At 42.0% G+C, this 27,334-nt stretch overlaps 1 protein-coding gene and 1 long non-coding RNA gene across 3 annotated transcripts; one reads left to right on the top strand and one right to left on the bottom strand.

The window, feature by feature from the left end:
• Positions 1 to 8,817: 8,817 nt before the first annotated feature.
• Positions 8,818 to 22,308, bottom strand: MRPS21 (mitochondrial ribosomal protein S21). 2 transcript variants are annotated; one of them, XM_004285143.4, is made up of 3 exons: positions 22,190 to 22,308; positions 21,641 to 21,755; positions 8,818 to 9,398 (listed from the first exon to the last, which is right to left on the bottom strand). In XM_004285143.4, exons 2-3 carry the CDS (start codon positions 21,721 to 21,723, stop codon positions 9,218 to 9,220), a joined length of 264 nt encoding a protein of 87 aa, XP_004285191.1. In that variant the 5' UTR covers positions 21,724 to 21,755; positions 22,190 to 22,308; the 3' UTR covers positions 8,818 to 9,217. The 2 variants fall into 2 exon arrangements, with proteins under 2 accessions (XP_004285191.1, XP_012394298.1); XM_012538844.3 differs by lacking the exon at positions 22,190 to 22,308 and adding an exon at positions 21,972 to 22,129.
• A 1-nt stretch (position 22,309) lies between these two features.
• LOC125960384 (uncharacterized) lies at positions 22,310 to 23,123 on the top strand. Its single transcript, XR_007469957.1, has 2 exons — positions 22,310 to 22,498; positions 22,637 to 23,123. It is a non-coding gene; the product is annotated as an uncharacterized LOC125960384 (long non-coding RNA).
• Positions 23,124 to 27,334: the final 4,211 nt, after the last annotated feature.

The raw sequence follows: 27,334 nt of genomic DNA on the forward strand, positions 1-27,334 counted from the left end.
CTAAGGTCATGGTAGAACTAAAAACGGGGCTTCTGCGTTTGGGCTAAACCTGGACTTTGTGATAGAAAGTAAACCCTGCGAGAGTCGTGATCACTAGCATTAGCCGCCCCCCGCCCCCTCCTTAGCCTTTTTCCCTAACTTCGCAGTGGTACCAGAGATCACCCAGAAAGACAACGAGTATAGGAGGACTCTGAAAATAGTAGCCCATCCCTCCCCTTTACTGTTTTTTTCTTCCATTCATTCACGCAACAAATAATTATTGAGTGTCTATTACTATATGTCAGGCATCCACTGAGATTCAGTATTACTTAATGATTAAGCAAGAGCACGAGTTTTAAAGCCAGTGTCTGTAGTTGTATTCCAGCTCTCCCACTTTAGCTGCGACATTAGGCAAGTTACTTAAGCCCTCTCTTTCCTCACTTGTAAAAAAAAAATCCACCTCATAGGGTTGCTGTGAAGACCACAAGAGTGACAGTGCTTCTCACAGAGTTCAATACAGCTACTTGACATATAATAATATATCCAGTTGGCTACATAAATGTATAGTAGACATCCTAAACTTAACATGATGAAAACTAAGCTCCTGATTCTAACCACCACCATCCCCAAAAAACCAGCTCCCAACACAGTCTTCCTCATCTCAGTTAATGGCAACCATATTCTTACAGTTGATGACAAATTGAAATTATAATGGAGTAACCACAGTACAGGTATAAAAAATGGAGTTGGGAGGCCATTGAGGATCTGGTCTCAGACACAATTCTGCCCCACCGAGAACTTGAACTTTCTTTGAACTTTACAGAACCCAAGGACACCACTGGTCATATTCAGAACAACACAGCCACTGCATCCTTATGGTCTCAAGGTCTCCCCTTGTAACCGTGCAACCACTTCGGACCCCAACCAACCCTTATTTAACAAGCACCCTTGGGAATTTCCTGGCGGTCCAGTGATTATGACTTGGCGCTTTCACTGCCAGGGCCTGGGCTCAGAACTAAGATTGTGTAAGCCGTGTGGTGCAGCCAAAAAAAAAAAACCCCCCAAAACAAGCACCCTTACTTCTTGCCAGCTCCAATTATAATTCTTGATAAAGAACTCACGTAACTAACTATAACCTTGTGGGTTTTGCCTTTATAAGCCTCCCCCATTTTGTAGTCTGGTGGAACACATTTCAAGTGCTTCTTGAACATGTGTCTCCCTCAGTAAGATCCTGTACAAAACTAAACTCACAACTCTCATGTTGTACATTTTTCTTTCAGTTGACAGCTATGCAGGCCAATAATCTCAGTCATCCTCAACCCCTCTGTTTTTCTCCAGCCAATCAGCAAGTTCCATTGGCCCTACTTTCAGAATATATACAGAAACCATCTGCTTCTCACTACCCTACACTACTATCACCTTTATGCTTGGATTATTTTAGTAGTCTTACTGCTTTCTCTTGCTTCCACCTTGTCCTCACTTAGTCTAGTTTCATCACAGTTGCCATCATGATCATGTTAACACATCAGAAATGTTGTATCACTTCCCTGCTCAAAACTATCCACTGGCTTTACATAGCACTCAGAGCAAAATGCCCTACAAGATCTGCCCCACTCCATTATCTCTGTGATTTCACCTACTACTCTTTTCTTCACTCATTCACCTCCAGGATCTTACCCCTTGTTGTTCCTTGAACATGCCAAGCATAATTTCACCTCAAGGCCTTTGCACTTGTTGCTTTCTGCCTCAATTGCTCTTCATCCAGATATGTGCATGGTTTGCTCCCTAACTCCTTCAGATTTTTATTCAAAATTAACCTCAGAGAAGTCTTCCCCAGCCACCCTATTTAATTCTGAAGTCTGCTTGGCACAGTTAACTATCCCATTTTTTGTTTCCTTTTTCGTTTTTCCATAGTACTTATCACCACTTATGCTACTAGTACTAGGTAATTTTCTTATTATATTTATTGCTTATCATCTGACTCCCTCTGCTAGAATGTCAACTCCATAAAGGTAGTAATCATTGTTCATTGATATATCTTAAATGCCTACAATACCACCTGGCACAATTAAATATTTGTTGAATTAAAGAACAGATCTTTTTTAGCAGTGGATCTTACAGGCCTCAGAACCTGCTGAAGTCTGGTGTCCTAAAGAATGGAAATTCCTGGGAATTCCCTGGCAGTCCATTGTTAAGACTCCATGCTTCCATTGCATGGGGCGCAGTTTCGATCCCCGGTCCAGGAACTGAGACCAGGGAACTGAGATCCTGCATGCCACAAGATGCGGCCAAAAAAAAAAAGAATATGGGGGAGATGCTTGGTGACTACATAAATGTCATGTTTCTCATCAAATTTTCACCTTCTAATTTTAGCATTCATTGATGATCTTGCCTGAAACAATAATAAGGTGATTGCAAAAAAAAAAAAAAAAAAAGAATGGAAATTTCTTACAGACAGGAATTGTGTTACATTGTATCTCCAGGACCTAGGATAGTGCCAGGCATAGTAAGGGCTCAATGTTTTTCTCATTTTACCAATAAGCCTGTATTTTTCCCTTTCTTCAAAATGAGGCTTTAAACCTACTTTAAATACCCTTTTAACCAGTGTTTCTGAAAAGCATTGTGTGTGGGTGAAGTATAGTGTGGAAAAAGCATGCCCCCAAATTGACACAATTTTATACATGGAAAATTCAAAAAAAAGTATTATTTCCAGGTTACAAATGACAGAAATGAAAACCCTAAGATGTTTTCTTAGATAGTAGGTTCACTGGAAAATGCAGTTATTCTCTAGGGAGGTTATTAGAATTTCCCAGGGAGCACCACATTTTTGTATTTAAAGTCTGGTTTTTAATAAGCTTGAGAAGTATGTACCAAAATCTACCTTCCCTGATGGTGCAGGATGAAACAATGAATAAATCCTGGCTTTGAGTAGCAAACTGAGGGTACTTCTTGCTCAACTAATTCATGCCTCAGTTTCCTCATTGTATCTACAGCACCTAAAACCAATGTCTCACATAAGTCACTCCAAAAAGTCTGTTGAATGGGTTAATGAGTTCTAACTCTTCAGAGTTGTAAATTTATTTTCAGTGCTTTTAACTACCTGGATTCAATTCCCCATAGGGATTTTCTTTTTTTTTTAGGAACTGATTTTATTTCCAATATTTGGAATCAGACGGGTTTAAATCTTAGTCTCGCAGTTACTAGCTGTGAGTCTGTGATTCCTTCAGGTAATACATTTTTCTGAGGTTGTTTCCCCAATTATAAAATGAGAATAAGTCTCTACTTTAAAAGAATATTGTGAGGATTAAATGTAACTTATAAAACATATTTAGGGACTTCCCTGGTGGCGCAGTGATTAAGAAACCGCCTACCAATGCAGTGGACACAGGTTCGAGCCCTGGTCTGGGAAGATCCCACATGCCGTGGAGCAACTAAGCCCGTGCGCCACAACTACTAAGCCCGCGCGCCTAGAGCCCGTGCTCCGCAACAAGAGAAGCCACTGCAATGAGAAGCCCGCGCACCGCATCGAAGAGTAGCCCCCGCTCGCCACAACTAGAGAAAGCCCATGTGCAGCAACGAAGACCCAGCGCAGCCAAAAATAAAATAGATTTAAAAAAACAACAACAGAAAACAAATAAAACATATTTAGTGTGACACTGGCATAAGGATGGACATATAGATCAACAGAATAGATTAGACAGCCCAGAAGTAAACCTCACACATACTGTCAGTTGTTGTTTTGGTTTGGTTTTTTTGGCTGCATTGGGTCCTTGTTGCTGCACGTGGGCTTTCTCTAGTTGAGGCGAGTAGGGGCTACTCTTTGTTGCGGTGCACAGGCTTCTCATTGCAGCGGCTTCTCTTGTTGCGGAGCATGGGCTCTAGGCGCGCGGGCTTCAGTAGTTGTGGCACGTGGGCTCAGTAGTTGTGGCTTTCGGGCTCTAGATCGCAGGCTCAGTAGTTGTGGCACATTGGCTTAGTTGCTCCGTGGCATGTGGGATCTTCCCGGACCAGGGCTCGAGCCCGTGTCCCCTGCATTGGCAGGCAGATTCTTAACCAATGCGCCACCAGGGAAGTCCACGGTCAGTTGTATTTTTTAAAGGGTGTCAAGACCATGCAATGGAAAAAGGACAGTCTTCCATCAGATGGTGGAGGGAAAACTGGACATCCACATGCAAAAGAATGAGACCCCTTCCTCATTCCATATACAAAAATTAACCCAAAGTGGATCAAAGACCTAAACTTAAGAGCGAAAACCATAAAAAGTCTTAGAAGAAAACGGGAAAATCTTCATGACATTGAATTTGGCAATAATTTTCTTGGATATAACACCAAAAACACAGCAACAAAAGAAAAAATAAATTGGACTTCAAAATTAAAAACTTCTGTGCATCAAAGGACACCATCAAGAGAGACAGAAGGTAATCCACAGAATGGGAGAAAATATTTGCAAGTCATATATATAATAAGGGATTAATATATAGAATATATAGAGAACTCCTATAACTCAACAAAAAACAAATAACCCAATTAAAAAATGGGCAAAGGACTTAACTACACATTTCTCCAAAGAAGATATACAGGTGGCCAAAAAGCACATGAAAAGATGCTCAACATCATTAGTTATTAGGGAAATAAAAATCTAAACCACAAGGAGATACCACCTCACATCCATTAGGTTGGTTACTATCAAAAAAACCCAGAAAATAACAAGGGTTGACAAGGATATGGAGAAATCGGAACCCTGCACACTGTTAGTGGGAATGTAAGATGGTGCAACCACTATGGAAAAATGCATGGTGGTTTCTCAGAAAACAGGATTACTCTATAATCCAGCAATTCTCCTTCTGCATATATACCCTAAGAACTAAAGTAGGGTCTCAAAGAGATACTTGTACATCCACGTTCATAGCAGCATTATTCACATTAGTGAAAAGGTGGAAGCAACCCAAGTGTTTAATGACAGATGAATGAATAAACAAAATGTGGCATATATATATATATACACATATATATATATACACACACGTATACATATATATAAACACAATGGAATATTTTTCCTCCATAAAAAGGAATGAATTTCGGATACATAGTACAACATAGATAAACCTTGAAAATATGCTAAGTGAAATAAGCCAGACACAGAAGGGAAAATATTGTATGACTCCACTTATATGAAGTACCTAGAATAGACAAATAGAATAGACAAATACCAGGGGCTATGGGGAGGCAGGGGGTGGAGGGTGGGAAATTATTGCTTAATGATTAGTTTATTTCAGGTGATGAAAATGTTTTGGAAATAGATAGTGGTAATAGTTACATAACACTCAATTGTACGTTTAAAATGGTTAAAATGGTAAACTTCATGTTATATATATATTTTAAAAATATTTATTTATGCATTTGGCTGCGCTGGGTCTTAGTTGCAGCACATGGGATCTTCATTGCCGTGTGCAGGATCTTCGTTGTGGCATGTGGGATCTTAGCTGAAGCATGCAGGATCTTTACTTGCGGCAGGCAGGATCAAGTTCCCTGACCAGGGAGCGAACCCGGGCCCCCTGCACTGGGAGTGAGGAGTTTTTGTTTGTTTTAATAAATTTATTTATTTATTTTTATTTTAGGCTGCGTTGGATCTTCGTTGCTGTCGAGGGCCTTCTCCATTTGTGGCAAATAGGGGCTACTGTTTCGTTGCGGTGCGCAGGCTTCTCATTGCGTGGCCTCTCGTTGCGGAGCTCGGGCTTCAGTAGTTGTGGCACGCAGGCTCAGTAGCTGTGGCTCGTGGGCTCTAGAGCGCAGGCTCAGTAGTTGTGGCACACGGGCTTAGTTACTCCGCGGCATGTGGGATCTTCCCAGACAAGGGCTCGAACCCATGTCCCCTGCATCGGCAGGCAGATTCTTAACCACTGTGCCACCGGGGAAGCCCGAGTGAGGAGTCTTAACGATTGGACCACCAGGGAAGCCCCTGAATCTAGATCTTTTTGACTATGTAAAAAACTATGCATATAAGGTAGCTGGCACATACTAGAAGCTCCAATCTTTTCCTTTTCCTTCAACTACCTACACTTAATACAGTCTGAAGTAATAGTCGCCTACGTATGAACGAGTTCTGTTCCAAGAGCACGTTCGTAAGTCCAGTTTGTTCGTAAGTCCAACAAAGTTAGCCTAGGTACCCAACTAACACAATCAGCTATATAGTACTGTACTGTGATAGGTTTATAACACTTTTCACACAAATAATATGTACATAAACACAAAAAATAAAACATTTTTGATCTTACAGTATAGTACCTTGAAAAGTACAGTAGTACAGTACAACAGCTGGCATGCAGGGGCTGGCACGCACATTCACATCTTTGAAAGTTCGCAACTTGAAGGTTTATATGTAGAGGACTTACTGTATACAGTGAGTAGTTATTCCTTAGTATTTTCAGTTAACATATAGGCAAACTTATTTTGTACTTAGTGCACTTCTGAAAACTTTAAAAGTACAATGTCAAAGTTACTCAATAGAGTCCAATTTTAAAGGGGTACCTGTTTCCAGAGTACTAAACATGCCTGACAGAGGTAATCCAGTGGACATCTAAGAGATGTCATAGGTGCCAAAGATCAAGGTAGGAGGTATTGTATCTATCGCCCTGTAACTGTGTAAATACTAAAGCACCCCTCTCCCGAAGGTGATGCAGGAATAAAAAGATTAGGGCAATCCCCACTCATTAAATGACCATGAGGTATCCTCTAGCTTCCCAGAGCAGGGAGTGGAAGGTCTTTCTTCCATGACAGCACAAGCTGATTGGGACCTCACCAAGTCAGCTACCCGCTTGTCACACACGAGGCCTTTTCTACTGGCCACCTGCTACAACCCATCATTGTTCACTGCTCCAGGGTACATGGACAGTGGTCAGGACTGGAGATTAGGACAAGCAGGGGATAATTTCAGAGACGAATTCCAGAGCTTAGCCACCCCTTAGTATTTTGGAGAGACGACAGAAGCAACTTTAGCCTCAGAGAAAAGCTGCCACTTAACAGGGAGAAGTGCTGCCAAGTAACTGACCTAGTACTGCTATCACAAACATACCCTGCCATTTTGGCAGAAGCCAGGTCTTTACTCTTTAGCAACAGCAATCGGCAACAGGTGATAACATGCTGTGGCTCAAAATCATTCAAAAGTAATGTACTGAAGACCAAATTCAGAGATTGAAAGGTGATTCAGAAGTATCAGTGTCTAATTTGTTAACTTATTAAAATGAGGTTGTACAAAAGTAACAGAGTTGAAGACAGTCTGTATATAGAATTTCTCAAATCGCAATGTAAGTCTCTAGAGGGCAAGGACCAGATCTTCTATTTATAAGCTGTTTCTATGTAGTACCCAATAATATGCTTTATTCACCATGGGCCTTATTCCTGATGACTGGAAGAAAGACAATCAAGCCCTGAGACACAAGGAACACTGGTTCCATCATATCTGCTGTTTAATCAGTAAGTATGGTTATTGTGAAAGAGAGAAAAAGACACTGAAGACAGAATTAAGACCAGAAGAAATCTGAAGCCACGCTACTGTACCACAAGGGGGCAATATTTGAACACTAGTAATCTGGAGAGATAGGAGGCTTGGCGGTTGGCTCTGTTTACCTTTTTTTAACATCTTTATTGGCGTATAATTGCTTTACAATGGTATGTTAGTTTCTGCTTTATAACAAAGTGAATCAGTTATACATTGTTTACTTCCTTTTTTAACACTATGCTGAGTGGGCTCCACTCAGGGTGAGGAGAGGTGGGCTAGCCACTTCCACCTACCCTCTGCATTCTCCTACAGGGGTTGGCACCAACTCTCCTTATACTAGCAGGCATGGCTGTTAGGGGACCAAGATCAGAGGAAACACAGCAGGAGAGGAAGCAGAGCAGCTGGTCTTCCCACAGTGGTCAGATGCCCCAGCTGTCAAGAGTCCCATGCCCAGGAGTGCCTGTTGAGGAGGGCAGGGGTGGTAGTTGGGACCTCCACCTGGAATCTCTTTTGGGTACTATAGGGCAATGGTTCTCCAATTTTAGCCTGCATCAGAATCACCTGCAGGGCTTGTTAAACTAGATTGCCGGGCTTCAACCTCAATTTCCAATTCAGAAGGTCTAAAGTAGGGTCCCGAATTTTCCATTTCTAGCAATTTCTCAGGTGATGCTACTGATCTGAAGATCACACTTTGAGAACCACTGCTGTAGGTATTTCTGGCTTTGTGCCCTTCTTTCTCATAACACTCCCCCATTCTCTCTTTCCTACCATCCATCTACTGCTTTCTTTTCCACCAACCCTCCACTAGCCTCCTTTAGGAAAACCACAGGAAAGACAAAACAGGGGTGAATGTTAGACTGTCTTAAGGATTCCTTTGGGGAAGGGTTCCAGCTCTCTACCCCGGTTGATGGGTGTTTCAGAAGTAGAATTTATTCCAAATATATACATGTTTCCTCTTCCTTTTACCTAATAGTTGGAAGGCAGTTCAGTAAAGAGGAATAGATCGTTTTCCAATAATAAGATCTTGCTTTGGGTTTCATAAAAATTAGACATGGTAGATATACTCCACTACATTTTAAAAAATTTCCCACTTCAGACTACATTTTAAAAAATTACAGTAAAATATAGGGACTTCCCTGGTGGTCCAGCAGCTAAGGCTCCATGCTCCCAATGTAGGGGGCCCAGATTCGATCCCTGGTCAGGGAACTAGATCCCTCATGCCACAATTAAAGATCACGCAGGCGGCAGCGAAGATCCTGTGTCCTGCAGCTAAGACCTGGCGCAGCCAAATAAATAAATAAATATTTTTAAAAAATTACAGTAAAATATACAAAACATAAAATTTAACATTTTAATCATTTAAGTGTACAGTTCAGTGGCATTAAGTACATTCACGTTGTTGTGCAAGTATCACCACTATCCACCTCCAGAACTTTTTCATCTTCCCAAACTGAAACTCTGCTCTCATTAGACAATAATTTCCCATTCCCCTCCTCCCAACACCAGCCCTTGGCAACCACCATTCTACTCCCAGACTACTTTTGGACTCGGTTTCTCTTTGACTTAATACAAGAAAGTGTCTATTGCTGACTAGTGGGATTGCTTCTATATATGCAGGCCTTCTTGCATATATGTGAGTTTATTTTAAGAAAGGTAAGAGAAAATGGGGTGGGAGAAAGAAAAGAGGTGGAGACAGATGGATAAGGATTTTCACATGGGGCCTCCTATCCACAGGCCTCAGCAGCCCTGCCACGGATCCGCCCGATTCTTTCGCATCAAGAAGTTGATCTTGCGAGCCATTTCCATGTTGTAGATTCGCCGGCAGGTTTCATAGCTTTCCCTCTGTCGCCGGCGGCAAGGCTTCTCGTAGTATCGCCGTCGCTTTATGTCCTCAATGAGCCCATCCATGGTAAGGATTCTGTATAAAGACAGGCAATGAAGTTAGAGGCTTAGGCTCCTTATTGTTCTTTTCCAGTTTCACAATGATCAGAAGTCAATTGACCAAATAACTGGTGTCTGTAAAAATGGTGTGAAATAGTGACCATACAGCATTAACTGCCAACATATAGAGGCCAGGCACCAAACAGTAATATGTGGGGAAATAAAAAGGCAATTAATTATATAGTCCTTGTTCTTGGGGAGTTTATAGTCATGGTCATGTTCTCAACCTTTTTTTTTTTTTCTACCACAACACACCTGAGGGATATGGCACAGACCCAAAAGAACAGTGGCTCCCTATGGCAGTGAGTCTCAACCAAGGGGCCATTTCAGAATTTTCAAATGGGTAAGTCATTTGCAATAGGAAAAAATAACTAGGGGTGATTCCTATGTGGTCCTTAGTGGAGAATGTAGTTCCACCCCTACTGTGTTTAAGAGCTGATGCAGCTGAAGTCTGTAAGTCTGAGAATATCTGGGCCCACTTAATACAGGGAAAGAAGAGGCCCTTATCACAACAGTGATACAAATGGGAGCATTAAAATAACAGCCTCAACCATGATTTTTCCATGTACCACATGCTCCAACCACACTACTTTACTGACTACTCTCTGAACACACATTAATACCAAGTCTTTACTCACACTGCTTCCTCAGCCTAGAATGCCATCCCCAACCCCTAGCTGCCAACCTTCTGAGATTTTCCACATCTTTTTGATGCTAAATCCAGATGCCATCTCTCCACAAAAGCTTTCTCATCTTCTTAGAGAAAATAATTTTGTTGTATACCTATTTAGAGATTATTTCATTTTGCCATTCTGTTAGTTATTTATACAAATGTCTCCCTCACTAGACTAATAATCCCTGAAGACAGAAACTGTATTTTATTAATCTTAATTTAGTTCAATTTGTTTTTTCCTGCCCACCTAATTCCTTACAACATAGTTTCTCTTGGATTCATAACACGCTTAACTCAAACCAGCCCCTTTGTTCTCACTGAGCCAAGAGGACACGGGGGTTTATTCTATAACCTACCTTATCCCTGGGCTCCTGAGAGCTCTGGCTCCAATCTGAAACTTGTCTCTCCCTCTCAACTCATCATCAGTTGGTCCTGAGGAGGTCTGGAGGCACCTGCTGCTACTGCCCTCCATCCTGGCACTGTCTACATGACCCCATTCCTGCCTACCCTTTCCTTTCATTACATGTAAAAAGTAAGTCAAAAACACAATTGGAGGTAGAGAAGTTGAGACATGGCTATTATAACTGGAAGGGGGACAGCAGAAGGAAATAAAAATAAGAAACTACCAGCTACTTTCGCTCAGTGGAAAACCCTATTTATTGCTGGTATGTTATACCAAAAGCCCAAGATAACAATAATAGATTGAACATGTACTTGAAAAGATTTGAGCTTTGGGTACATTACAAATGTGAATAGACATGGGAACCACTATCCTTTGGGATCCTCTCCTAGGCTCCTGCTGATTTGTAAGATCAGTTTGTCTAGGTTTTAGTGGCAGGGAGATGGGAGGCAAGGGAATTGTTGCCAACTCCCAGAAGTGGGAGGAGTAGATAATTCAGGTTCTGTTGAAAACACAGTCATGCCCAGAAGTCATGTGGATCCAACACTAGAGTTGTACAATAGAAAAGCAGAGCACCAGGGGACTTCCCTGGTGGCACAGTGGTTAAGAATCTATCTGCCAGTGCAGGGGACACAGGTTCAATCTTTGGTCCAGGAAGATCCCACATACCACAGAGCAACTAAGCCCCGTGTGCCACAACTACTGAAGCCTGTGCTCTGTAGGACCCACGTGCCACAACTACTGAGCCCACATGCTGCAACTACTGAAACCCACGCGCCTAGAGCCCGTGCTCCACAACGAGAAGCCACCACCACGAGAAGCCACCGCAATGAGAAGCCCACACACTGCAATAAAGAGTAGCCCCCACTCGCCGCAACTAGAGAAAGCCTGCACGCAGCAACGAAGACCCAACGCAGCCAAAAAAAAGTAGGGCACCAAAGACTCAGTATCTTGGCCCACAAAAGGGTCTCCATTGCTGGCTTTCTTCCTAATTTACCCTTAACTGTTGGTATCCCTCCAGATTCTGACTGTAAACCACCTCCTTTTTGGTTCTACATGATTCCCTTAAACTTTACCACGGGCTTCAACCCTGTGCACAATGCAATCATTTCCTGAAGAGCCTTTAAAAAGTATTCATGCCTTGGTCCCGTTCCTCAGAGATTCTGATTTAATTGGTCTCCAGTGGGGTTATACACTGGGTATATTTTAAAACACCCCTCAGGTAATTCTAATGTAGAGCCACACTTGAGAACGGACCCAGACACTGGTTGACTCTTAAATCATTATCTCTAGCCCCAATCTTACCTTAGAACTAGACTGATGTTTCCAATTGCCTTAAACCCCACAAAAACCAATTTTATTATCTCCTCCTAAAATTCATTCTTCCTCCTCTGTACTCTCTCTGCTAATGGCATCACCAGTTAGTCAAGCTAAAAATCTCACCATGTTCCTGGAGTAGGCCTTCTCCTTTACTTCCTACACTCACATTTACAATATCCTATACATTCTATAACCTGAAATAGTTCTTAGATCTTTTCCTTCTCTCCTTTCCCTATGGCTACAGCTCTTATTATGGTCCTTATACCTGTACTGAAATAATCATCTAACTGGTCATTTAATCAATAAGTATTTATGGAATCCCAACTCTGTACCAGACACTGTGTTAAATGCTGAGGATATAAAACAAACTTAGGCATAGTTCCCTACCCTTGCAGTCTAGTAGAGAAGACAATTATGTAAGAATTACAATAGAATGTGATAGATGCAAAGATAAGGGAAGCACACAGGAGAGGTATATAATATGGACTTGATAAGAAGGTGGTTATGAAAGCTTTCTAACGGATACCTTATTTGAATTGTGAAGGGTAAACAGGCTGCCCTATTTCCATTCTCCTTCCCTACACCAATTATTGTCCTAAAACATAAATCAGATTGTGGGACTTCCCTGGTGGCGCAATGGTTAAGAATCCGCCTGCCAATACAGGGGACACAGGTTCGAGCCCTGGTCTGGGAAGATCCCACATGCCACGGAGCAACTAAGCCTGTGCACAACTACTGAGCCTGCCCTCTAGAGCCCATGAGCCACAACTACTGAGCCCGCGTGCTGCAATTACTGAAGCCTGTGCTCCTAGAGCCTGTGCTCCGCAACAAGAGAAGCCACTACAATAAGAAGCCTGCACACCGCAACGAAGAGCAGCCCCCGCTCACCCCAACTAGAGAAAGCCTGCACGCAGCAACGAAGACCCAATGCAGCCAAAAATAAATAAATAAATAAATTTATAAAAAATAAATCAGATTGTGTACTCTGATGTTAAAAAATCTTTCCCAATAAACAAAATAGTCTAAGCCAGTGGTTCCCAAACTTGTTTGCACATTAGAATACTTGGGGATCTTTAAAACATTCCAATTAAGTCACAAGAGGGGAGGGACACGGGCAGGGTTTGTTAAGTTCCCTAGGTAATTGCAATGTGCAGATAAATTTGGGAACCACTAGTCTAAGCTCAAAGTCCTAAACAATTGAGCTTCACCCTCTCTCTCTCTAGCTTTATCTTTAATAACTTGCCCTAAAAAGCCTATGTCTAGTCATATTGAACTAGGTGTTTTCCAAACACACTACACATGTATTTTTTACATTTGTTCATGATGTTCTCTGAGAATATGATTCCTTTCTTTTTCTGTTTTATGAAAGGCTATTTATTCTTCAAAGGCCCAGATCAACGGGTAATGATATTTGTAAACTGGTCCAGGAGAAATTAATCACTCCTTCTCTCTGTTCCCAACGCACAGTGGTTCTCAAACTTTGAGACTCATGCAACAGTCACCTGGAAAACTTGTTAAAACACTGACTGCTGTGCCACCTCGTTTCTGATTCCACAGGTCTAGGGTGGGGCCCACGAATCTGCATTTCTAACAAGTTCCCAAATGATTTTGCTGCTAATGGTCCAGGGAGAACCAATGCCACAGTACACTTTTAAAGCACTGATCAGACAGTATTATATTTAGCCATGTTTGGTTTTTTAGTTTTTAAATTCTCCCTTACAGGGTTGTGTGCTTTCTAAGGTTAGAGATTAAGTCTTTCATTTTTGCATTTAATATAGTACTTGGCAAAAGAGCAAATATCAGTAAATGTATGACAAAAATGAATCCTCTTGGTGACTGACAAATGTCCACAGCTCAAGGGATTAAGTTACTTTCTAACAGACACAGTTCTTGAGAATATTAGCTCAGAAGGCCTCAATATTACCTTTACTAAAATGGAACATTAGACTTTAGATAGCATTTTCATATCCATGACCCTAATCATTATCCTATGAAACTGATTAAGCAGGTAATGTCATCTTTTTTTTTTTTGGCCGTACCACGTGGCATGCAGGATCTTACCACTGGACCACCAGGGGAGTTCCCGTCATCTCTTTACAGATTAGAAAACTGAAGTTTAGAGAGGCGGACCTGCCCAAGATCACAAAATGGAGCTAGCAGTAGAATTCAGGTCTTTAGTGCACTCTGCTTCTCAAACAAAATAGCACTCTGCTTCTCAATATCCTATACTCTCAATATCCTATCCTAGCACTCTGCTTCTCAAACAAAAACCACTGAGGTTTGAAAGACAAATTATTGCGGTGCCCATGGGCAAAGCGAAAAATGAGGGAGGAAAGAGCTGGGCCAGGCTCCTTAATTAGAGTAAAAAGATGCAAGCCAAGAAGACATGGCACACAAAGGGAAAGGAACTGATCCAAACAATTAAGTATTTATTTCTGTCTAGACCCTGTTTACTGCTATTTAATGAAGGCCACTTTTTGGACTAGAGACTAGTATATTAGAGAAAAAACAGAAAAAACAACAACAAAGAAAGTTCCTGAAAGGGAAAGACTGGAAATATAAAAAGGGCAAGGAGACTGGATTTGAGGAGAGACTATGAAAAGAACAGAGACCCTAGATATGACTTCACCTAGGAAGAAGAGCCTACTGGAATGACAAAGACAGTTTAAAGTAGTATGAAAGAGAACAGCAAAAGGAGGAGGAGTTTAGAAACACACTCAGGTATCCTACTGGAGTTTCAAAAGGGTTCTGAAACAGAAGTGATCATCTTACCAAGTAAATGCCTGTGTGGTCAGGCAGAAAAGAAAGACAAGAAAAAAGTACCAAAGGAATGTTAGAGGAGGTGAAAAAAGTGAAAAGATCGGTGGCCCCCAACATAATGATGGGGTTGCTAAATGGTGTTCCTTGGATGGTTCTAGTTCCAAAACACAAACCAAATAAATTCCAAGGTGCAAGGTGAGGATTTCCTTCCTTACCGTGCACTTTCTAGGTATCCTGAAAAAGCACAGATTATCTTCAAATGTTCCAGAATCCCTAAAGTAGAGGCATCTACTCAACTCATTTCTAATAAAGGATGTAGGAAGAGTTTTGTAGAACTCATGAAGTAAATAGAGAGGGTGTTACTAATGATGCTTCTGCTTTCACAGGTAGTTCAAGGACTAGTCAACCAAGGGGTTTAGAGTAAACAGATCAACCCGGAGTTTGGGCGCCTGGCAACCTAACATTTAAGGAGAACTCAGCTGCCAGTTCAACAGACTATGTAAAAGGAGCTGAGCTGCCTGGGCTGGGGAATTTGGGGGTGGCAGACTCACATGTCAGTGTAGCCAGCCTACATCAGGATCAACATGTACACAGAAGGACTCAATGGGCCCAGAAGCTCATCTACCAGGAATAAAAGGGTTCAACTGGGCATGCTTCCAGTGTGCTTGCCTTTCTTTACTGGGGCACCAGCCAATCACGCAGGGCTTCCTAATGACCCCCCACTCTCCATCTCTTCATCCAGGGCACGAATGAGGGCCCTTGGTTATATAACAAGCATTTTGTGGTGGTCTCACTGTGCAGACCCATAGGCTGTTTCCTTTGTAAGACTACATCTGTGCTCCAAACATGCTAAAGCTTTAGCCACCTCCCTCTCCTCTCATTTGCTCTCATACCTATTGTTGTAATTAGACCGCAGAACATGCAACTTATTTTTAAACTACCAACTATCAGAAAGCTGAGAGAAACGAGGAGAAGCTCGGGATTTAAGAGAGATATACAGCAAAGGCAGCCAGAGGACATTACGGAAAACCAGAGGAAAAGAAGTAAAGTGTCAGAAAATACTGTGTTTGGATGGACTTGGAAGGCATTATGCTTAAGTGAAATAAGTCATATAGAGAAAGACAAATACTGTATAATCTCACTTATATGCGGCATCTAAAAAATACAATAAACTAGTGAAAGTAACAAAAAGAAGCAGACCCACAGATATAGAGAACAAACTAGTGGTTACCAGTGGGGAGAGGGGAGGGGAGGGGCAGTATAGGGGTAGAGGATTAAGAAGTACAAACTATTAGGTATAAAATAAGTTACAAGAGGAATTCCCTGGCGGTCCAGTTGTTAGGACTCACCACTTTCAATGCCAGGGCCTGGGTTTGATCCCTGGTCAGGAAACTAAGGTCCCCAAAGCTGCATGGCGCAGCCAAATAAATAAATAAATAAATAAGCTACAAGAATATATTGTACAACATGGGGAATATAGCCAATATTTTACAATAATATAAATGGAGTATAACCTTTAAAAAATTGTGAATCACTATATTGTACACCTGTAACTTATATAATATTATACAGTAACTGTACTTCAATACAAGAAAAAAAAGGGCTTCTCTGGTGGCTCAGTGGTTAAGAATCTGCCTGCCAATGCAGGGCACATGGGTTCGAGCCCTGGTCCAGGAAGATCCCACATGCTGCAGAGCAACTAAGCCATGTGCCACAACTACTGAGCCTGAGCTCTAGAGCCCATGAGCCACAACTACTGAGCCTGCATGCCACAACTATTGAAGCCTGTGTACCTAGAGCCTGTGCTCCGCAACAAGAGAAGCTACCGCAATGAGAAGCCTGTGCACCACAACGAAGCGTAGCCCCCGCTTACTTCAATTAGGGAAAGCCCACGCGCAGCAACGAAGACCCAACGCAGCCAAAAAATAAATAAATTAAATAAATAAATTTAAAAAAAAAAGAAAGAAAGAAAGAGAAAGAAAATACTGGGCTTCCCTGGTGGTGCAGTGGTTAAGAATCCGCCTGCCAATGCAGGGGACATGGGTTCAAGCCCTAGTCCGGGAAGATCCCACAGGCCGTGGAGCAACTAAGCCCATGCGCCACAACTACCGAGCCTGCACTCTAGAGCCAGTGAGCCACAACTACTGAAGCCTGCGCGCCTAGAGCCCATGCTCCGCAACAAGAGAAGCCACCGCAATGAGAAGCCCGTGCACCACAATGAAGAATAGCCCCCGCTCCCCACAACTAGAGAAAGCCCACACGCAGCAACGAAGACCCAATGCAGCCAAAAATAAATAAAATAAATAAATTTATTAAAAAAAGGAAAGAAAGAAAATACTGTGTTTACTGTGTTTGACAGACTGACAGATAGGAAGGCTGGGACACTCCAGAACCAACCTGCTCACATTTGGATGCTTAAAAGTCCTTGCCTATTTTAAGAACAAAATATTTGTTCACTTTTTTCTCCTGAGGCTAAAATACGATTTAAGGATATGTATCTAACACTCCAAGATAAAAAGGAACATAAATGCAGCTTCCTAAAGAATAAATCTACATTGACAAAATACATATCCTCCCCAAAGATTATAAAAGTCACTGCCATAATACTTGCTCCAAGCTGGCTTCTTCCAACCATGCACTTCTTGCACTGTTTTCCTAGATAACCTTAGTCACAAAGTTCGAATTTTCCAAATTCATAAGGAAGCCTAAAACGAGATCATCACACCTCAGGCCCTGAGTGTCTGGGACCAGAATTTCTTCATTTTTTTTTTCTGCCTAACCATGCCTCTCCTTTCTGATCAAATTCTTTTCTTTTTCAGCAATGTAAATTGTTTCTCCCCCCCCAGATCTATTCCTATGTTGGTGTTTTAATCCCTGGAGTGAGGAAAAAGTAATACCACATTCTTACCTAGGATACTTGATAGAATGCCAAGGGTACTATCCAAAGACAAAAATCTCTAGATAAATTCAATGCATCTGCCTGGAGGACCAACTCTAACTAGAGTGGAAGTGGGGGTGCTAGCCCTAAAACAAACGTAAAGACAACAAATAAAAATCACCTAAAATTTTAATTAAAAAAAGAGAGATTAAAAAAAGAAATTCCATGTTTGCTTGCGGTGGAAGAACCCCTTATAGTTCCTTCACTCTCCTCTCCTGTTAAGTATACTTCAGTGGAAAGGTTTGACAAACACTAAACTTAGGGAGTGACAGAAGATAAAGGAACATTTATATTCATTAAGTAGACATTTATTGAGAGCTTTCTATGCACCTGACACTTTGGTAAATGCAAGGAATATACAAATGAAAAAGCATAGGTCTCTACCCTTAAGACTATTAAAATCCTAGCTGAATATTAAAATCTCATGAGACATTGTAAAAAATGCTGCTGGTCAGACGCCACCATCGAGAGATTGATTTAGTCTCAGGTTGGGCCCTGACATCACGAGGGTTTTTGTTTTTTGTTTTAAATAAAGATTCCCCCAGGTGATTGGCAGCAGGGTCAAAAACCACATAGCGTTACACTGACCAGTTTCCTGCTGTTTCTGACTAAAATGAGCATTTCTACCCAGGAAAAAAGTATGCATAAACTGCAATTCACCTATAAAAAGAGAATCTTAAAAGTATGGGGCTCTTGTTTAACAAAAAGGAGGAAGGAGGGAAGAAGAAAGGAAAGAAGGAAGAAATCAATTTAGAGATATTTGAAAACAGATTCTTAGGAACAAGAAGGTATAAGATAGTATTAGGCCAGGCCAGATGACAGAAGGTATCCAAACACACCTCAGCTTCTGTCATTTATTTCTTTTTTTCTCACCTACACCCACTCCACACCTGGGATCAGGAAAGATTTTCAGACAAAATGAAAAAAAAAGAAAAGAAAAGAAAAAACAGGAAAAGCAAAACCCTCATGTTGCTTAAATAAAAAGGTATTTGCTAAATTAGGATTTCATAAGAGGCGGAGATACAGAGATTTGTTTCCAGGTTAATTAGAACAATCCCAGGCAAAAAAATAGAAGAAGAGTCTTCTCTCAGAAGGTGAATTGGCCTTATGCTTTCTGCAGACTTGGCATCAATAGAGAGATGATCAACTCCTTTAGGCAGGAAGTTAGAAACATTTTGTTTTTCAGGTTTTCAATTTTTGTAAGTGGAAATGGGGGATGAGGGAGCAGTGCATACAGAGGGAATAAATGCTGTTATTTCAAAATGAGATTAGCATTAGCATATAGAGAAGAAGCCTTGGTTGGAAAGTGCCAGCATGTATAGGAAAAGTCATTCCAATATACCAGCAGCCAACTAGAGCGTCAGGACAAAATAAAGCTAAATTATTTTCTCATTTTTTCACCTCCAGGCCACCTTGAGCATAACTTGATAATCAGGGAGCATAAGAGAAAAAACAGTTAAAGCAAACTGTCAATCTCTCAAAACAAATGAATAAACAAATCACCCACGAAGTAAAACCAAAAGGGTAAAAACTCCCTTACAGTTACTTCCAAATTATGATTATAGCTAACACATAATGCCTACTATGTGCCAAGCACTGTCCTAAGCAATTTATTTATATTACTAACTTAATCCTCACATCAACCCTATGAGGTGGGCACTATTATTAGTTCCATTTTACTGAAGAAACTGAGGCAGAGATATTAAGTAGCTAATCACAGATTATGAGGCCAATAAATGGCACAGCAGGGATCTGAACCAGTCAGTTGGCTCTGTGCTCTAAACCACTAAGTTACGCTGCCTCATTTATGTGAGAAAACTATTTTTAGGCCTGGCTTTGGTCAAAAGTATTAAGGGGCTTCCCTGGTGGCGCAGTGGTTGAGAGTCCGCCTGCCGATGCAGGGGACACGGGTTCGTGCCCCGGTCCGGGAAGATCCCACGTGCCGCGGAGCGGCTGGGCCCGTGGGCCATGGCCGCTGAGCCTGCGCGTCCAGAGCCTGTGCTCCGCAACGTGAGAGGCCTGCGTATCGCCAAAAAAAAAAAAAAAGTATTAAAGTTGCAGCTACTTTCTTTCTTTCTTTCTTTTTTTGGCCTTGTGGCCATGCTGGGGCCACGCCCCCACCTCCCCACCCCCAATCGTGCCCCATGCAGTGGAAGGGCAGAGTCCTAACCACTGGACTGCCAGGGAATTCCCTGTAGCTACTTTCTTGATACAACTGTAAGAAATGGTTCAATAAATAATGCTGCACAAATTATTTTTTGGTTCTTCATCAGAGTAGTTAATTTCCTAAAAACAAAATTCTTGCTTTTGTGTTATTTGTTCTTTAAGAATAAAAGAGGTGAGGGGAGCTAAAGCTGAGCCTCTGGAAATTTGTTTTACCATCAGGTTAACAGCTGCCCTTTGACATCCCTTAACAATACAAACATCACAGTCACCCTAGTTAGAAGACCCATCTAAATCCACCAAAATAAATCATCCAGAAAAAAACTTGGGATTCCCTGGCGGTCCAGTGGTTAGGACTCTGCGCTTGCACTGCAGGGGGCCCAGGTTCAATCCCTCGTGGGGAACTAAGATCCTGCAAGCTGCACTGCACAACCAAAAAACAAACAAACAAAAAACTTACAGGAAGAGGTCAGAAGGGTGAGGTAATCTACAAGACTTCCTTTCCCCAAATTCAGCATTTCATCTCACTAGCTAATTCACTTCAGAATCTGTAAAGACATTCACTTGGTGCTTCCAGTATAGGGGCAGAGAAAGATCATTAGACATCTCAACCCTCCCACAGACATGCCACTTAAAGGTCTAAAATAGGAGAGTAGGGAATGAGCAGCAATACAAAAACATGAAATAGGATTATCTTACTGCCCTGTACTTAACTGATTATCTTTACTTTAGACGCAAGTGAAAATGCAGAAGGAACAGCTTCTGCCCAAGGATATGACTGGCATGCACAGTCACTGAAAGAAGAGGCTGACCCAAGACCAGATCCTTTTAAAAGACATACAAATCATCCTCAGCCTGCAACTGCTTCTCAATTACATAGCTTCTGACAGCACCTTTGTCCTCATTTACTATGGTCCTCTGCCATCCAGCCCTCCACACCTAGAACTCTTTGCTTGGATAAGAATTGGTTCTCTTTCATTTACCTTCTTAGTCCCCAAGAACCCCACCTATATTTAAACCCAATCAAATAAGGATTCTTAACTGCAGAGTGACTGCCATAGGTCTCTCCATTTCCAGAGAAACTAGTCAATAATGTAGTAACAGAGCAAAGAACATTGCACTAGAAAATTGTGATTTATGCTTCTTTCCACCATTCAACAATTGTAACCCAAGGAATATAACTCAATCTCCCTAGGCTTCTCTTACTTCTGACATAAAGCTACCACCTTAGTGGCCTTAAGGCAGAGGACCAGCTCATATATTAACATCTCTTTCATATAATTATTTGATAATTCAACTCAACAAGCATTTGTTTCTCCAAACTCTGCTTCACTGGGGAAAAAACGATAAGTGAAACTCAAAATCCTTACAACTAGTGATAAGGGAAGCTTAAGGAACTATTTTCTTGAGAAACCACAACTGTGAGGCGTTTTTTATTAGAGTCATTCTACATCTCTTACCCTAGCATTCAAAACCTTTCAATACAGCTCCTCCACTCCAGCCAGTTCATTTCCATCTTGTTTTTGCTTGTGTTGTTAACCTTTCTCTGAACCTGTAACACTTTTCTATCTCTTGCTTGCTTCTCTAAGATCCCAAATCTGAGTTCATCTTTTCCATTAGCCTTGTCCCACACCAATCCCTCACTCAGCTTTCTATATATCATGTACTATGTTTTCGCTTACTAGCAATTTTATAACTTGATTTTCCCTTTGGGCTCTTTTTAAAGTCTTGGATAGAATTCAGGTTCATTATCAAAGGAATGACGGCTGATAAGTAAGCCTCACAGTTAGGTTTGGGAAAGAATTTCATTTTTAATATAGTAAACTGAAGGTCTGAGAAGTTTCAAGGCTGTTAACACCTGGGCTGGCACTGGTTTGAGACAACCTACAACAGGGGAAGTGAGAGAATAACCACCGCACTTCTCAAGAGTTGGTCTAGGCATGATTCTGGTCCCTAACCAGTTACCTGTTTAGGGTCCTGTATGCACCTTCCACATTCCCTTCCTGTACCATCACAGTTCTGGCAATGAACTTCAGATGTTTTGCCATGACCTTGGATTTAAGTCTTCAGTCTGCAGGACCTAAAGTATGACGGAGAAAGGGGTAGTAAAGTATAGAGACCAGCTAATAAAGAGAAACACAACAGAATACACAATGACGTAGCTTATTCAGGGCCCGGAAATGCAACGGGCTCTAGAACATGCGCGACTGGGGCACCTGCAAGTCCTCATATCCTAGAAAGTATACGCGACTTGTTATCAAGATTCGCCCGATCTCTTTGCCAATACAAACCCTACCATAGGGAAGAAGACAGACGGTAGCAGGGCGTCCCCACGTAGATTCATCTGGCCGGTCATGGGAGACCGGGACGCGCCGCAGGCGTCCCCTCTCCCTCCCAATTACCGCTCCTCGTCCCAGGACGGTTTGGGGTGGGAGCTGGGAACAGGGTCTCTCCGTGCTTGGAAGGGGGGAATCGCGAGAACCGCGCCCTCCCGCCACACCCGCCTCACTTTACCCTTCCCCCGCACAAGGTCCTCAACGCTCGGCGCCCAGCCGACTGGAAGCCCGCCCCGACCGGAAGCGGAAGTTGCGTGATCTCCAGCGCCCCGCGAAGACAATGAAGCTGAAAGGGAAATGAAGCTACGTGGAAACCATGGCAACCGTCCTTCGGGCCGGGGTTGGCTGTTTCTCTAATCCTCCCCCACCACCGCCAACCCCCGGGCCTGGACTCAACACCTGACAAAGCAAAATACTTGTTGCCTTAAATTCCGCCCTAAACGGATTCCTCGCTTTCTCGTGGAGTCGCCGTCCTTCGGCATCAGAGGTCAGCCCGATTCCGTACCCCTTAATCCTATTAAGTCTTTTTTTTAAAATTGAAGTATAGTTGATTTAAAATGTGGTGCCAATCTCTGCTGTAATCCTATTAAACCTTAAATAGATAATCCATTTCTTTTTCTGGAAGGAAAATAAGAATAGGCGAAGCTTCCTGAGCATGCTTCCTGTTTTCGCCAAGGACAGATTCCTTGAGATCTGCTCTCCGGATGGAAAAGAGTTTTACCCCCTCATCTGCCTGAAAACTAAGGGAAAAAAAAATGAAATGAACATACTATCAGATTCCTATAACATCACCTTCTCAGACATTTCACTAAATAAAGTGAAATCACTGAAGAAAGAATCAATACAGGGCTTCCCTGGTGGCGCAGTGGTTAAGAATCCGCCTGCTAATGCAGAGTACACGGGTTTGAGCCCTGGTCTGGGAAGATCCCACTATGCCGCGGAGCAACTAAGCCCGCGCCTAGAGCCGGTGCTCTGCAACAAGAGAAGCCACCACTATGAGAAGCCCGTGCACCACATCAAAGAGTAGTCCCCACTCAACTCAACTAGCGAAAGCCTGTGAGCAGCCGCGAAGATCCAACGCAGACAAAAATATAAATTAAAAAGAACAAGAATTGGGAAACACCTGCAGGATTTAGAATCAAAGACTCTTTTATGTCAGCTTCTATCCCATTTGTCTCCTAGTGACAGTATAAATAACTCCTTTTTTATTTCTTCCTCATTGTGGAAACAGCTTTCCTTTTATTTTATTCGTATGTTACTTCTACATATATATCATTTTATGGTTATTCACATATGTTCGGATCTACTGGAATACAGTAGGGAAAGGCGCAGAAGAAAGTAGGTCCTAACCAGGTACTTGTGTAATAAGGTTCTTTGGTTACCTCCCCTAAAACACAGAGGCACATACACACACACAGATGTATCGTCATCAATTATGCTAATAGACCTCACACAAAAACTGAAGCCTTGGACTTCCCTGGTGGTGCAGTGGTTGAGAATCCACCTGCCAATTCAGGGGACACGGGTTCGAGCCTTGGTCTGGGAAGATCCCACACACCGCGGAGCAACTAAGCCTGTGCACCACAACTACTCAGCCTGCACTCTAGAGCGTGCGAGCCACAACCACTGGGGCTAGGGCCCAAGCTCTGCAACAAGAGAAGCCACCACAATGAGAAGCCTGCACACCGCAAGGAAGAGTAGCCCCCGCAACTAGAGAAAGCCTGCGCACAGCAACTAAGACCCAATAAATAAATAAAAATAAATAAATTTATTTAAAAAAAAAATCTAAAAACAGAAAAAACCCTGAAGCCTGCTTTAGAGTAAGCCAGGTTCAAAGTACCAAAATAGAGCTAGACTGGAACATGATTATGCTTATCAACAAACTTTTATTGAATGCCTACTTTGTGTCATGCCGCTGACTCTTGGACTACCAAAAGACAGTAAGTAGCCATAAAAAATAAATAGTAAAACAAGGTAGCATATATTGAATGCAAAATAAATTACATAGGCAACATAATATAGTGTAAAGCAAGGATTGGAAGTCAGGAGATCTGGATTCTACGCAAATTCTGATACTGAGGCATATGACCTTGAACAAGTCACTTAAACCAGTAGTCTACAAAGTACTGCCTACCGGTCAAATCCAGCTCCACTCTTGCTTTTGTAAATAAAACTTTATTGGAACACAGCTGTGCTGTTTGTTTATATATTAGGTATAGCTGCTTTGGGCTACAATGGCAGAGTTGGGTAGTTGCAGCAGAGATGTATGGCCCACAAAGCATATATCTATCTGGCTCTTGCTAAGCCCTGACTTAAATGCTCAGTCTATTTCCTTATTTGTAAAATGGAACTAATATCTGCTGTCAATCACACAAAATTTGTCATGGGAATCAAATGGGATAAAATATAAAAATACTTTGAAAGATAAGAAGAGGAAAAGTAGCATTTTTGAGAACCTACAATATACCAAACCTTGTACTAAGCAGTTTATGTACCTGACTTCATTTGAAGGAGTAAAGGGCCAAAGACTAAGCATATATATCTTTAATGGAGCGAATAATTGGGAGAAGGACTTGAGTTAGTCATGGAAAGAAGTGTAGGGCTTAGTTAACAGAAGCAGGAAAGGCTGGGCAAGGTGAATGGCATGAACAGGAGTTTAGAGGCAAAAAGGCTTACAGTGTTCAGGGCAAACAACAAAAACAACAAAAACCTGGAACAGAGGGATCATACAGGGGAGCAGAGGGAGAAACAGAGACCTTGACTAAAGGCTCTAGACTTTCTTCTCAAAATACCAGGGAGCCATTGAATAGGTAATGACATGCAAAGCATTGTTCCAGGAAGACTAATCTTGTTATCAGTGAGAAGGGTTTAGAGGTAAGAGAGGCTATTGCTATAGTTAAGGTTTAGACCAGAGAGGTGGCAATGGAATGGATAGGAAGAAACAGATTTCAAGAGACATTCCAAATACAGAATAAAAGGGATTTGGTGATTAAATACACCACGTTTTAAGCCTAGTTATATAGAAAAATGATGGTACCGGGGCTTCACTGGTGGTCCAGTGGGTAAGACTCTGTGCTCCCAATGCAGGGGGCCCAGATTCAATTCCTGGTTGGGGAACTAGATCCCGCATGCCACAACTGAGAGTTCGCATGCCGCAATTAAGAGTCCACACGCCACAGCTAAAGAGCCCGCACGCGGCAATGAAGATCCCGTGTGCCACAACTAAGACCTGACGCGGCCTCAATAAATAAGTAATAAATAAATATTTTAAAGAATTAAAAGAAAAATGATGGTACCATCATTAACAGAAGAAAAAGAGGTTGTAAAAAGGCAGAACGGGACATCTCTAAAAGCAGGATAATAGTTTGATTGGTGAGCACTAGAAAAGGTACCAGACTGGAAAATGAGTTCCGTATGACACATTGTGTTGTCTTACACAAGCTACCTAAGTTTTCTCATCTATAAAATGAAGGGGTTGAATTAGATACAGATGGTACCCTCTTGGCTCTAAAATGCTGAAATTTTCAATGTTTTAAGTGTTAGTAATATGTAAATGGAACTCTCCAGCAGAAATGTAGACATTCAGTATGTCATCTCAGGAAAGATTGGGACTGAAGATGAAGCTTCAGAAGTCTTCTAAGTTGAGGCAATAATTAGAACCATGAAAGGAGATGAAACCTTGAAGTGAAGGAATGTAGTTAGAGAAAAGAGCCAAGGGCTGAGTCTAAGGGAACATGCATACTCTGGAGTGGGCAGAAGTGAGGCTATTAAGAGATATAGAAGTTGTTGCCAGATAGGTAAGAGGAGAATTAGGATAGCGTGCTGACATGGGATCCAAGGGAGGAGAATTTCAGTAGGCATTACCAAGAGTGTCAAATGATACTGAGAGCATGGAGTACCTAGGCTTTGTAAAAGCCCCTGGATCTAGCTATTGACTGGATGGAAGCTACATTATAATACTCTAATTCTGTAAGATCTTCTTAGTGACTTAAGAAGGTGCAGTAGAGTGATAGCAGTGGACGCTAGGCTGCAAGAATTTAAGGACTGAGTGGTGGAAAGGAGTCAGAAAGAGTATGATTAGACTACTCTTCTTTTTTTGGGGGGGTTGTTTGTTCATTTTTGTTTTTTAATTTTTTGGCTGCACTGCACGGCATGGGGGATCTTAGTTCCCCGATCAGGTATCAAACCCATGCCCACTACAGTGGAAGCACACAGTCATAACCACTGACTGCCAGGGAAGTCCCTACTCTGTCAAGAATTATAGAGAAAAGATGAGAAAGAGGGCAGTTGGGCTCAAGAGATATTTTCTTTTTTTTAAAATTATTTTAAAATTTATTTATTTACTTACTTATTTTTGGCTACGTTGGGTCTTCATTGCTGCACGCAGGCTTTCTCTAGTTGTGGCGAGTGGGGGCTACTCTTCGTTTTGGTGCGCAGGCTTCTCATTGCGGTGGCTTTTCTTATTGCAGAGCACGGGCTCTAGGAGTGTGGGCTTCAGTAGTTGTGGCTCACGGACTCTAGAGCACAGGCTCAGTAGTTGTGGCGCATGGGTTTAGTTGCTCCATGGCATATGGGATCTTCCTGGACCAGGGATCAAACCCACGTCCCCTGTATTGGCAGGGGGATTCTTAACCACTGTGCCACCAGGCAAGTCTCTCGAGAGATATTTTCAAGAAGGGGTACCTAATCATACTTGCGCGAGGAATAATTATTACTTGTAGGAAAAAGAATAAATAATTCAATAACAAATGGAAGTTACAAGGTAAAGAGGGCGTAAGTGACTCAGCAAAAGCTCCAGAGGTGCAAGGTAATCAAAAGCACAACTGGAGAAGTTTGCCCTAAGGGGAGGGCATGTTGTCTGAAATAAAATGAGACAATAATTCACTGAGAACAGAGGACTTGGGAAACAGGTGAAAGATGTATAACCAGCTATGAGAAATATGCTAAGTAGCCAATGTGCAATAACTAAAATGACTAAGTAGTCTGAAACATTGCCAAGGCTGGGAGAGGACATGGTTTTGATGGAAACTGTGACAAATCAGAAAGAGTAATGCATGGAGAAGGGTAGACGTAGGTAAATTCACAGACTTCAGTTTTGCCCTTTGATGACACTGGGTAGCATACATTTAGCAGCTGCAGGTTTTTGAAGAAGGAGGCCCAGCATCTGAGGGGACTTCCCATTCTGACAGTTCTGGGGCACCGCTTCCTCTTCAAAACTGGCAACCACAGTGGCTGTTCTGGGCTTTTGTGTCCCTCCTCTGGCAGCAGTAGATTACATATGCATTTAGCCACAAGCATCAACAGCTCCCAATAAAGCAAAGAG

This window comes from Orcinus orca, chromosome 1 (assembly GCF_937001465.1).
Source record: "Orcinus orca chromosome 1, mOrcOrc1.1, whole genome shotgun sequence".
In the NCBI taxonomy this organism is placed as follows: Eukaryota; Metazoa; Chordata; class Mammalia; order Artiodactyla; family Delphinidae; genus Orcinus; species Orcinus orca.

Bases quoted from the DNA above. Each gene is read 5' to 3' on its own strand.
- MRPS21 (XM_004285143.4), bottom strand. From the start codon at position 21,723: ATGGCAAAACATCTGAAGTTCATTGCCAGAACTGTGATGGTACAGGAA. The intron at 9,399-21,640 runs GTAACTGGTTAG...GTCTTTATACAG, and splicing joins GCATACAGGACCCTAAACAG to AATCCTTACCATGGATGGGC.